The sequence below is a fragment of the Pogona vitticeps genome, chromosome 6 (assembly GCF_051106095.1).
Source record: "Pogona vitticeps strain Pit_001003342236 chromosome 6, PviZW2.1, whole genome shotgun sequence".
NCBI classification, from domain to species: Eukaryota; Metazoa; Chordata; class Lepidosauria; order Squamata; family Agamidae; genus Pogona; species Pogona vitticeps.
This window is the reverse complement of record NC_135788.1, coordinates 26,332,845-26,346,589: the sequence shown is the minus strand read 5'-3', so window position 1 is coordinate 26,346,589 and position 13,745 is coordinate 26,332,845. Positions and strand designations below refer to the sequence as shown.

Here is a 13,745-nt window from a genome sequence, read left to right as displayed (position 1 = left end):
TAAATTATCTAATAGAATTCCTAATAGGTATTATAACCTCACTCACTCGCTCTCCTACTCTCTCACTCATTCTATCTATCTGGTTGGCTGGATGAGTGATTTAGTTATTATGTGCATCCAAGAAGAGCCAGCCTGGTGTGATCTTGGGCAAGCTGCACAGTCCCAGGGTGCCCCCAGAAGAAGAGAATGGTAAACCACCGTGGAGTATTTGCTACCTGGAAAGCTCTGAAAAGAGTCACCACAAGTCAGAATTGAATTGGTGGCACATGCTTATCCCATCCATCCATCCATCCATCCATCCATCCATCCATCCATCCATCCATCCATCCATCCATCCATCCATCCATCCATCCATCCATCCATCCATCCATCCATCCATCTGTGTGTGTGTGTGTGTGTGTGTGTGTGTTCAGACTCTAATGAGGTGATGGTCATAAGTCTGCTCTTAATTTTATCTACTCAAACACTATTTAAGTTCTGTAATGGCAAGTCAGCAGCAGCCTAATCATTAGGTAGAATGGGGCAGCCAACTCAGCTAGCAGATTCTGAGAGGCATGAAAGGGGAGCAACCAGATACTTAATTTGTTGCTCTCATATTCTTACTGTCAGTGATGGGATGGGATGTTAGTGCAATTTTTCTGCTTCCATTGCCAAAATAACTTGGCTGGTTTTGACCTGGCAGCTTGCTGGGTGGGAAGATTTGCCATTTTGCATCAGGAAGCATACTATGTTGGACTGGGTCTCCTGCAAGTTGTTTGCAGGGTGAATATGGATCCAATTCCATTCCACTGGAATTGCACAAGGAGTATTTCCAGGAGACAACAGCCCATGATTTAGGGAAAATACTCATTCAGAGTAAAATATGTATATTATCACAAAAGCACTTACTCTGCAACAAAGTTTTCTCTTAAATGGGACTTGAAATGCACCTATCAAACCAGGTCCTTTCAATGATGCAAACACCACTACCCTCTAAGGATAGTTTAAAATTCATTTTCTCTGCATACAATGTTCACAGTGGTTGGTTAATATATATATGCACACTGTATGTACAGTCTTAACACTGTGAACAGCATCATTGGTCTGCAGTTCCAGAAAATTTGAACTGATTTAAATTTCCTTAGCAAACCTGACACACTAAGAATGAACCAGAACATCATGTGTAGTAAATAATGAGCAACTGATGTAGAAATAGCTCCTTCACATTATCCTACATGTGGACATATATATGGATTACTGCAGTCTATCTTCCTTTGGTCACGTGCGCGTGAAACTCACATTCACGCTAATGGGTGGAATGTACAAGCATTGGAGAGAAAATAGACCCCTGACTGTGAAAATAAATGTGTTCAGTTATTTTCTGAGACAATGCTGAAATCAAACAGCTAAAAAAGAAGGAGTAGATGCTGCATGACAACTTTATCAGAAAATGAAAATATTAATGTTATTTTAAACTCACAAGCCATGGGCTGTACAATTTGCTCACGTCTGTTCTATTTATTGTGACACAAAATGAGTGCCCAGAAGCAAATGGACAGATGCCTTGCAAAAAAAGAGGGGACTTTTGCTTATCCTCACATTCAGACTGTTGTTGATTTTTTTTAATGTCAAACTGAAGCTCAATGGAAGTGCAGTCATCTCATGTGGAGATGATGAGTAATCTCATCCAAAGGGCACCAGATAATACTGTCCAGAACACAAACCTCCATGTTCCGGGAAATGATCTCAAGAGGACGCCAATAGTTGTATGACCTGTCCTTTATTTGCTCTTTTTCTTTGTTTGTGGCACACTGTAGATCAGCTTTCCTCAACACAGTGCAAGCCTGACTACCAACCCAGCTACTATAGCCAATGGACATGGGGGCTACAGGCGATGGGGTTTGTTTCAAACAAATTGGTTGGCATCTGGCTGGGAAAGGCAGCTGTACGCACTTACAGAATGGAGTGTGGGAAAAGGAACAATAAAATAATAATAATAATGTGCCGTCAAGTCAATTCTGACTTATGATTACTCTTTTCAGGTTTTCCAGGTACAAAATACTCAGAAGTTGTTTTGCCATTCCCTTCTTCTGGGGCACTCTGGAACTGTGCAGCATGCCCAAAGCCACACAGACTGGCTCTTCTCACAGGACGCAAAGTGAGGAATCAAACTCCCAACATGTGGCTCCTCGGATAGTTATCTAAACCAGTGGTTCTTAACCTTTGTTACTTGGATGCTTTCGAACTGCAACTCTCAGAAACCCCAGTCAGCACAGCTGGTGGTGAAGGCTTCTGGGAGTTGCAGTCCAAAACTCCTGAGTAACTCAAGGTTAAGAACCAGTGATCTAAACCATTGACCTACTCAGCTATGGGGAAAGGAAAAGACCGTAAAATACAATCATGCAGGCATCCTTCAGTCTTGAGAGACTATGGTAATGTGCTCTGAATAAAGGTCTTGGAACAGCGTCTAGAGTCCCAAGTGTCCAGTGTTCCAATCATGATGAATGAAATAATTCACTTTTTTTTCTGCCCTTTCATGAATCTTCTGCCTGAGGCAGTTACTTCACTCCGGATAATCACAATGCTGTCTCTGCCTCCAGATAAGTTTGCAGATACCTTAGAACATGCAACCACTCCATAGTTAAGGACATGTGGTATAGCTAAGTCCGAGATATATTGCTTCTTGAGATAAAGGGGGATAAATGGCCTCCACTCATTTAATTCATGGTCTCTAGCATGTCATGAGTCGAATTATTTTGGCACACAAAGCAAAAAACAAAAGAAAACACATGCACACATGCAACCCCCCCACCCAAAGAACCACAAATTCAGCAATTATTTGCTGCCCTTCTTCAACACAAAGTAACCACCTCACTCTGCCTAATGGTGTAAGCCAGTCCTGGTCTGAGGAAAAATGTGACCAAAAGATTGGGCATGACGAATTAGGGGCTGGCATGACATTCATTGGGCATGGCTAAGTAGCTAGAGCTGGCCACGCCTCATGTAACAATCCAGTCTTCAAATGAGCTAACTCAACAAAGACATGAAATGTAATGCACTTATATCAATGGCTCTATATCACCTGAAATCCATTTTTTATTCTGGACTAAAATCTTCCCTCTGCATTTTCTTTTGATAAGACTAACACTTCTGCTTCTGATGTGTGTATTGGGAGGGGCATGAAATTAAAAGCCAAGAAATGAAAATCTATTTTTATGGCTAATTTGGAGAGGATAAAAAAAAAATACTCCAAGGGCCTCAAAAAGTGTTGTATGTCCAAGAGATGTCTCTATAGTCTGTCAATAGGCAAGTGCAGACTATATTGTCAGACAATAGGCAAGTGCAGACTATATTGTCAGACAATAGGCAAGTGCAGACTATATTGTCAATTCAGGTATTTCTAGTGATACTGTCACTCAGGAAGAGATTTTTTCATCCCTCGGAACACATATATGCACACAAAATGCTCAAATAATAAATAAATAAAACAAGTGTCCTGCCAGCGCTGTGGCAGGAATTTGAGTGTAATGATTTTAGACAGTTTAGCAATTATGATAACGATATAGCAAGATGTTTCTGCAGTCATTTGCAAGCAAAAGCGACTCCCGCAAAAGCACACGCCAGCCAAAAAATATGCGTCATGCTCAAGCAATTTTGCTATGGGCCATAAAATCACTTTGTGTGAGTTAAAGCTAAATCTGTATATGTTCTATAATGTTTTCCTACTGTGGCGAGATGGAGATCCCAGTATCCTATCACATATAATGACAAAAAACAAATTCTGTCTATAAAAGCTGATTGCTCCACCAGTCACCCTTAACTGTTCCAAGAATTGTAATGCAGACGCTACCTTTTATGCTTTGTGCATTCAGCCACAAAGAGGCACATTCCATCAAGCGCACACCATACTGACTTCAATTTAGTCAGATTTTAGTATGAAGTAGGGGGGAATTCAGAATAGCCTCGCAACACAAGGCATTCAGCCTGCTAATTTCCATTACATCTACTCTTCACCCTACAGGTTTCTGCCATTCAACGGTTTCAGATTTTCTTACCCCAATACTCAATGTACTCATTTAGGCAACTATATCATGGACAGATTCATTCTTTACCTACAGGAAAGGTTACAAAATGAAAGCTGCCCATGAGCGCCAGTGTAATAGAGGTGCCAAGATACTGAGCTATAAACCAGGAAGTCCTGAGTACAAATCTTGCCACCGCTATGAACTCTGTAGGGAGGCCTTAAGCGAGACATTCTCTCTCAGTCTCAGCATCCATTTGCAAGCTGAGAGTAATAATGCTGACCTACCCTAGAGGTTCGTGGTATGGGCTATTACAATCATGTACATTGTAAGACGCTATCATACTGATCGAAAGCATGTGTGTTTCAATAACTACCCACAGTGTAGATATTGATGCAAACGTTTATATGCCCCAACAAGCTACTATACAGTTCATTGTGGTGCATGAGTTGGGATCCATTTAGTCCTACCTGAAATCAATAAGATTTACATTAGGCATAACTTACTTAAGTTCAAAAGCTTCATTTGCATACAGCTCAGCTAAATGTGGACACAATCCAGAGAGTCTCATACTGGAACAACAGCCAACTTTAGAAAAGTATAATACAAAAGCATTCACATCACACAGTATATGAAACTGGAGGTGTGCAGAATTGTGGTTTTGGACTACAACTCCCAGAACTCCTTAGGCAGTTTTAGTTGGAAGATGCAGTTTTTAAAAAGCCCACAAATTTGCACACCCTCACTTAACATAACGTGAACACTGGTTGCACTTTTAAATTCAGGATCAATCCCATCTCAAACTGACCACTAAAAGAAAGAACAAAAGATATGTACAGTACTTGTAAAACAACTGAATATACTCCTTGTACATATACAGATGTTTTCATCATGAGATAAACTATTTTGATGGTTAACTTCAAGGTCCATCCTGTTCTCCTTTTTAAAGTTTTTTTTTTAAATCAGTAAACTAGTCTTGGACCAGGCAGATGCCTGAAAGCCCTTCAAAGAGAAATATGTCTTCTGTAGAGTAGGAGACATGATCAAAGGAGACCATGATTCCAAAGGAGGCTCAGAATAGGGGCATTTTTTTCTTTAAGCCCCAGAAATATAACTGGAATCCAACTAGAAAACTATACCCGGAAATCATAATAACTTTTACTCACTATTCTCACTGCCTTGCTATTTTAGTAACATTAAGAGAAAGAAACAGGCCTTGATTCAGCAGTTGAATACGCAGTCCTTTTAAAATAAATTGTTTTAACTGTTTAATGGAGAAAAAAAAGCAAATAGCAGACCCTTCTAAAGACTATCTGCTTATTTTACCAGGTTATGTGAGAGGGCACCATGCTTACCATGCTTGCTTCTATGCCCAGTCTTTGCCTGCCCTGGATCAGGTTGAGAAGTAATATAAGACCTTCAAAATAATCTGCAACCATTGTATTCTAAATATATAGGGCACTATTACGTTGCTAAATGTGGAGAGAAAGGACAATCAAATAAGCATCTCCTCTAATTGGTCAGGCCACTTGTCATATGGTCAATCTTGAAACTAAACAATGGGGAGCCTGCAAGAGCAGATGGGTGCATACTAGATTGCCCTTCTGGTATGCATTTTAAACTACAGGATACGGCCAGAGTTATTAACTACTCCTTACTATTAGAAATATGAATAAATGAAAATGCTAACATTTTCCACATTTCTTGAACTGGCATATCTAAAGACCTTTTTGCAAACAATTCAACGTTAATGAACATCCTTAGGGGGCCTCTCTTGAAACTTAGCTCAGCATCCATAGCTCAAATGTGTAGCTACACTATGCATCTCAGGAAAGTCAACAGTAAAAATCCCTCTGATATAAAAAGGGCAGAGCTGCACCTTGAATCAACCGATTACACCACTAAATTAATAAATGCTTCCTTGCTTTTAATTATTCCATACCAGACGTCTCAACCCTGTAAGGAGAGATCTCCTAGTTAAGACCCTGGATTGGTATCTAAAATATCTTTTAGCTAATACAAATAAGTCTAATATAGAACTAGTGGCCAAGTTCCTTGTTTCTGCACAAAGAACAGATAAGACAATGCTTGCCTCTATCTGATAAATCTTATTATCTTTTCAGCTATGTCCATCCAGTTTTAAACTGTTTTAATTATTTTTGAACTGTTTTTAATCGGGTTTGTGACCGTACAATAAAGATTGAATTGAACAGCTTTCAATTATTCAAGTGTATTTCAATTAGCATATTGTTTTTAAATGTTTAAAAGTGTCCAAAAGCGTGCTGCTTATGTACCGCCCACCGCCCCGACACTTAAAACACTATCTAGGTGGTTTACAAGTTAATTATGCAGGCTATTCATTGCCCCCCCCCAGCAAGCTGGGTACTCACTTTACCGACCTCAGAAGGATAGAAGGCTGAGTGAACCTTGATCAAGCTATCTGGGATTGAACCCTGGGTCATAAGCAGAGTTTTGGCTGCAGTGAAGCAGTTTAATCACTGTTCTACGAGGCTTTCTAATTAGTTTAACAAATTATGTTTTTAATTCTATGCCTTTTAATATTGTGAACTGCCTTGGGTCCCCTTACTGGGAGAAAGGCGGCCTAGAAATAAAACAAAATAAAAATAAATAATAAATATTTAGGAAGTTGTTCTTCCTAACCTTCAGAACACGGCCAAAGAGCCTGAAAAACCCACAACAACTATTAGATCCTGGCCATGAAAGCCTTAGTGAATACAATCAATAAATGATTCAATTCCCAGGGTAAAATCCATGGTATTTATAGATATTTAATTGATTTATTTATTGAACTTCTGGCACTAGAACATGAAACAGAAAACGAACAGCATGGAGTATCTGAAAGAACCCTACATACCTCTCCAACGTCATAGACCCAGATCCTTCCTTCGGAATCCCCGACTGCTACTTCCTTCCCTGCTTGGCCCCAACGGACACGGTTGAGAGCAGACGCTCCTTCAATGGTCACACTAGCTGTTGGAACCTATCAAAGACATTGTTCTCATGAAGTTCTCATTTTTAAAACAGCTCAGGATATTTTGCAATCCATCCATCCATCCTTCCATCCATCAGCCAAGAACTGTTTATCCTTCATTGATTATTCATGTGGTATACTTTGGAAGCAACGGAAGAGGCAAACAAACGGAGAGGCTTAAATGAGACAAAATGCTTTTTGACTATAAATGGGCAGCAAGTGGCAGAAAGCTTTATTTTTAACCTGAGTATGGTAAAAACAGCCAGAGCTTGATCTCAGCGCAGCCTAACAGAAGATCAGCAGATAAGTGACAAGTCGGTGAGAGCCAAGGAGTAATGGGCTTAAGCATAAATTCAAAACTGAAAGCCAATCTACAGCCCTGATGGACAACTTTTGGTCCTTTAAATTTTGATTAGGGTCAGCTGAGCAACCCATGGTTTGGACTGTCTGTAGGTTCCAGCTGCCTTTCAGCCAAGACGGGAGGGAGAGTATGATTGGATGGTTGAGCAATTGTATGTGTTTGGTAGCCTGATGTATCGGTGCAAATGTTATAAAGTGGCCCTGCATTAAACTCCTCCCCTGGTATAAAGCAGTGCAAACAATAAACCAAGAATTTGGGGGAAGAGCGTGTAAATCCATTTTTAAAAACAGTATACAGGAAATAATGTAGGGGATACAGTGGGAAATTTCATTAAGTTAAGTGCTTAATGAGGAACTTGAAGGGGTACAAATACTCAGTCTGGAAGAGTACTCAGTGACTCTGAATACTTATAGCCAGGCAGCAAGGTTAGGATATAAATATGGATATAAGTACAGTGGTACCTCGCATTACGTTAATTCATTCCAGCGAAATCGCTGTAGAACGAAAATGTAATGCGAAAATAAAAAGCCCATTGAAACGCATTGAAACCCCTTCAATGAGTTCCAATGGGCTGGAAACTCACCGTCCAGTGAAGATTCTCCATAGGGCGGCCATTTTTGGTGGCTGTCTTGCAAGGAATCCGTCCCAGAAAACAGCGGGGAGCCATTTTATTTACCCGGCGGCCATTTTGAAGCCGCCAATTAGCTGTAGGAAAATCATCGTTTTGCGTTGCGAAGAATCAGTTCCCGAAGCAGGGAACCGATCATCACAACGTGAAAAACCCTATTCAGACCATCGTTTTGTGATCGTCATAATGCGGTTTCATCACAATGTGGGGCAATCGTAAAGCAAGGCACCACTGTAACAAATAGTCATAGGTTAGCCAAGTTTGAATCTAGCCCAGTGTCTGAAGGGTAGACTCCGAAACCTATGTACATTTGTACTGAGCTCCATACACAAAAAATAGGATTGAGGTGATAAATAAAAGTAATGTGTACCATTTCATTTTTGCACTAGTATTGACAGTACTTAACATAGCTGACATAGACATGAGTTCTATTCCCAGCACTTCCATTCATGCCTTCAGCCAAATGTGCTCCACTATACTTTCTTATAATAATTGCTGTTTGTATGGGAACTCACTGAGATCAAACTATATATAGTATGGTACACACCATGTTTTTGGAACAGGTGTCTGTCTTCTGTATTTTGCATTTAAAATGCTTTACTTGGGGTTGATTAGAAATGTAGTCTGGTGGCACTGAGTTTGCTCACATGCTTAATGCATACATCTCACTGCCAAGAAGCATATCTCTAAGGAAGTGCCATAATCAGAGGGAAAACAGCTTAGCTGCTGCAGAAACACATTGCCCTTGCAATCTAGTTTGATAATAAGCAGCTACATCTGGGAAAGCATCAGTATTTGGGACTGATATGTGCATTAACTTCCATATCATTTCAGCACCAAAGTCAAGATATACTTATTCATTAGCACCTTTAGGAGTTGAAGATCATGGCATGCACAGGTTTTAGTGCAATGGTTTTAATAATATTTGAACAATTTAATTTTGTGTTTTAAAACTGTTAATTTTAAATTGTTTTAAAGGCTTTTAAAGTAATTTTATATCCCGATATCCTGGGATACAGGATGGGCTATAAATGTGGTAGATAAGATTCCATCAGAACAAAACCAATGCATGTGCAGATCTGCCCACAAGTAGTTCTAGAAGTGATCACCGACCACCACACACCTTAACAGCTTGTCTATGGCGAGCTTCATGTTTCTTTGATGTGTATGGCAGTGCAATAAGAACCAGTGAAGGTTCCAGTATCCTTGGGCAAGACACTCTCTCAGTGGGGCTCTTTCCTGGAGGGGGACCCACCACCTCCTCGTCACTACTGTCTACCCATTCACCATCCCTTCTCAGTCTAAGTTAGATTGACTTTATTGTGACCACAGATCAGTCTTTTAAAACAAGAGCACAAACACAACAAACTGTACACTGCAAAGTGGTACTACATATCATCAACGACTGAAACAAGTTTACGGTTTCCTTGCGCCTGTATGGTATTTCAGATTGAGAAAGCAGTACGCTTTCTCAATCTGGTTAGTGGTGTCTTCCGGGCCTGATGCACAACATTAGCCAAAAGAAGAAGGTAAGGAGGGGGGGGACAACTGATTCTTCCAATTCCTCCTCACACTACTCAGAAAGGGTAGTTGAACAGGCAGCAAGGAGCAGCCACAGGACCAGGTGACTACCAAGAGGCAACAGAGGGTCCTCCTGGGATACAGCCCTAGGACCCTCAATGCCTGCCTTGCTAGGGGTTGACTCAAACACCCTCCCCAAACCTAATGCCCTCCAAATGTTTTAGCCTACAACTCCCATCAACCCCAATGTCATGATAATGGGGAAAGTATTCTGGAGCATTGGTCCCCAACCTAGGGTCCCCAGATGTTCTTGAGCTAAAACTCCCAGAAGCCTTCACCACCACCTCTGCTGGCCAGGATTTCTGGGACTTGAAGTCCAAGAACATCTGGAGGCCCAGGGTTGGGGATCACTGTTCTGGAGGACATTAGGCTGGCAAAGCCTGCAGGAACAAGAGATACAGGTTTCAGGCCCCAAATGATTTATTTCTGAGTTAATTTGGTTATTAAGGAACAGTTCCCAAGCATTCGTAACAAAACTGCTCAGGAGATGTTACTAAAAGATTGTGTCCCAAACTGTCTTCAGAAGCTACAAGGAAAATGAAATTAAACTTAATTCTGAATAAATATGTGAATGTGGGAAAATGTTATTCTGGAAATACAACTTTTTCTTTCTTTCTCTGAAACAAATACTGTAACCTGAAGTATTTTCATCTTTTCATTCAGCTGTTTTCAAAATACAACTTAAAGCAGGAGTGCATATTGAATTATGCAATCCTTCCAAGGCCACTTGCCCATGCACTAAAATGATCAGAAAGGGCTCTCTGATAACCAGGTGTGGCTTTCCTCTTAACTAAGAGGCACTTACTACATTAAGCAGATTTTTCAGTGGTGATGCCCCGACCCTCGAATGCCCGGCTAAGGAACAGATCAGCATGAAGACTGTACCGTTTTAGGCATCACTTAAAAAAACACCAAACATTTTAATGTGTTTTAATTTGTTCACAGCTAAACTATATTTTTCGCTTCTTGTGACAGCCGATAAATTGCTGCTCTATCCTGATCAGTTTTACAGACTGATGTTTTGTTGTCTTATATTGGATTGTTGATGTATTATTTTATCTTTATTCATTGTCCTGGACCCCATTTGTAGGACAAATTTTATAAAAATTAATGAATTTACAATTTGATTTAAAAGTTGGGGAAGTCAATCTAGTAATCTAGAAGTAATAATGTGCATGAAGTGAAAGATTTTATTCACATATATGTGCTGAGTTGAAAATGGTGGAAAATAAGGTGAACAAAATTTAAAGCTGCAGCCCTACACACAGTTACTGCAGAATGGGAATTACTCCTGAATAAACATGCATAGGATTGCATGATTCATTTTTGCAGTCTTTCTTTTTTTACGAAGAATGTGGGCTAGGGGCTGGAAATACGTTTATTTCATTTAATTATATATAATAATAATTGTGTAATCATCAATCCCAATAGACTAAAAGCGATTTATAAACATTTCCTATACACCACCAAGAGATTCTAATTTTCTTACCCCAGGCTTGAGAGCTCTACATGTAACAGAAATGTGTATCTGATAAATGCTGAAACATGAAAGAAGTGTTTCCTTTGTTTCTCCTCCATCAAGTTGTTACATCCTTTTAAGGATATAAATCAAGCAGGACAACTTTCAACCCAACAACTGGAAAGCCACAGAGAGTCAAGTACAGCCTTTCACACATTTCTCTGCATAATCCAGCAATGTGATTTTAAAAGGGTTGCACTACAAAAATTAATGGTGCTATTATTTCTGTAACAGCAGAGAAATAATTATCTGAACAATGTTTCACCACACTAGATAAATGTTTGCTACATATTGCATGATGCATAATAAATTCATGTATAACAAACTTTCTATTAACCTTTGAAAGGAAAACAGGGGAAATGCCCCTTTCCTAAAGTACACTTTTTATTTCGAAAACTTTCTCAAATTAAAGCATTCTGAGATTACTGACTGTACACTGCATTTCACACATCTTGATGAAATGGAACTGTGGCAGGCAGTATTAAAGCTTTTTCGTGATTTAATATAAATGGTTGCTGTAAATTAATGGATTAGGTTATCCAGAGGCCAAAACATTTTAAAGACAGTTCGGACAAAAATCTTCATTTAGAAATCACTTCCATTATGGCTGGAATCCAGTAGTAAGTCACAACTGGAGTAAGCCAATTGAATCTGTGGGGATGTGATAAATCAGCTCCACTACCAATTCCATTGACTAGGTGGACCTACTCCAGTTGCAGTTTGCTAATCTGGATTTCAGCCTATGACTATGCAATTCATAAACAAACTATCCTGATTGCAAGGTGCCTTGTATCTTCTACAGAAAGGTGGAAAACATAAATTGATAGCATTATGAAGATATGAACCTGCTTTACACTGAGTCAGCCTAATCTCCACCTAGTCCAGCGGTTGTCTACACTGCTTCATGAGAGGTCTTCTCAGACACATGCTAAGAAATGAATGTGAGCCACAGCTGCAATTCCTTCTAATAAAGTGGATAACTAGACCTTGAATGACATTTTGGCATGTGGACAGAATGTGTAGAATGTTATAGGGACTGGCACGCTTGCTCTACTCATCAGCAAACTCCACCAATTCTCTCAAAGACACATAAAGCCGAGGCTTCATTCAAGTTGCCCTATTATTTTTCTATTGTTTTAACATCCGACTCTGCAATACATTGATGTCTAAGAATTTTTGTTTCATATGAGAAGCCGAAGGTTTCCTGCAAATCACTTTAGAATATTGGTACCAATCTCATGAAGCTACTGCCTGAGTTCTAAAGCCTATGTACACGTCTCAGTCATTTTAGGTGAACATGACTGTGTATTTGGGCTGGCAATCTGAATTGGTTCAAATCCTGCTACTTTGGCAAAACCAGGTTGTGGGTTAGGCTTATTTCATTAAGCAACGATCTTTTTCTGGTAACAAACCAATAAGATTCTTCCATTATCTTTTAAGAAAAATGTGGCGCCATAAGCTAAGAGTCACAATTCAAACAAGTTTTTTTTTATTTCAGCTAGAGTGATTTAAGTCGGTTAACTCTCCTACTGAAATTGAAGGGGGTCTCGACATGCTTAACTCTGGCTGGACTGTGACCCAATACTTCTGGGGGGAATAAAATCATTAATTTAAAAAACTTCTAAATCGCCGGGCAATGGATCAAAAGATCAATCACTTTCAGTTGTTAAAGAGTTTTCTCCTTGGCTGCTACTGTGGGCTCTGATTAGTTTTTCCTGGCAAAATGCTTGCTCTGAATGTATTCCCGCTGATGTCCTATGGAAAAAAAAGAACAAAACAAAACACCAAAACTTTATCTGCCCAGTACAGAGTAATGGTCCAAATTAAACAAATGAGAGTAAAGTAAATTCTACGACTATAATCCTCTTCACAGTTCCACAGTTCTTTAACTGTACCGAGCACAGTGCAATTTCCATGACAATAACAAGAGGGTAGATTTGCGGCTTCAGTTTTTCCAACAAAACAAATCCCACACACTATTCCAGCCCATTTTCAGGGGAAAATATGATATTTTCTTTTCACAGCCTTAAGAGATTGATAATCAGGGATCTTAATGGTTAACACCTGTGGAGATGCATCCCTCTTTTCTCCTTCCCCCAAAGAAAAAACTGGGGAGAAAGCCCTTCCTGAATCATTCTCTTTCAGCTGAGTGCTTTATAATTAAGCCAGTCCTGCAGCTTCCTGCACAAAACACTTCAAAAAAACCTCCCGTCTCCACTTGACAATCCAGTTTTCAGTCTTCGCCCCTCCTTACCTGTCTAAGGTGATTTACGGCAGCCAGCCCATTTTTTAAAAACCCTTACATTTATTATATCGCAGTCATATGAAAGAAGCAATTAAAACCAACCAACCAACCAGACAAACAAACAAACCAAAGAGATAGAAGTGAAAAGAGAAAGAAGAAAATGTTGTCACCCATTAATTGCCACTGTTATATCGTTAACTAGGCTGAATCTCTACGGTGCCTCAACCCACACGTATATAAATCTACAGCTTCCTCAGTTCTTTACATATAACTGAGGAATGAAGCTCTGTCTTGCCTTAAAAGTTCATGCCGCAAGCCCACACTGCACCAATGAGCTTTTCTGGGCTCCCTGTTCTTGCAAAACTAATACAGCTATTCTTCTGAAACCAGAAAACTTAAATTTATTATCACAACCATT

General features: G+C 39.7%; 1 protein-coding gene across 16 annotated transcripts in view; it reads right to left on the bottom strand.

The window, feature by feature from the left end:
* The window catches only part of DYNC1I1 (dynein cytoplasmic 1 intermediate chain 1), a 221,145-nt gene that overhangs the window by 21,980 nt on the left and 185,420 nt on the right, over positions 1-13,745 (bottom strand). For all 16 annotated transcript variants that reach the window (XM_078378713.1, XM_078378716.1, XM_078378719.1 and 13 more), the window contains one exon: positions 6,877-7,002. In XM_078378713.1, coding sequence (XP_078234839.1) covers positions 6,877-7,002 — 126 coding nt within the window. The remainder of the gene's footprint in view (positions 1-6,876; positions 7,003-13,745) is intronic.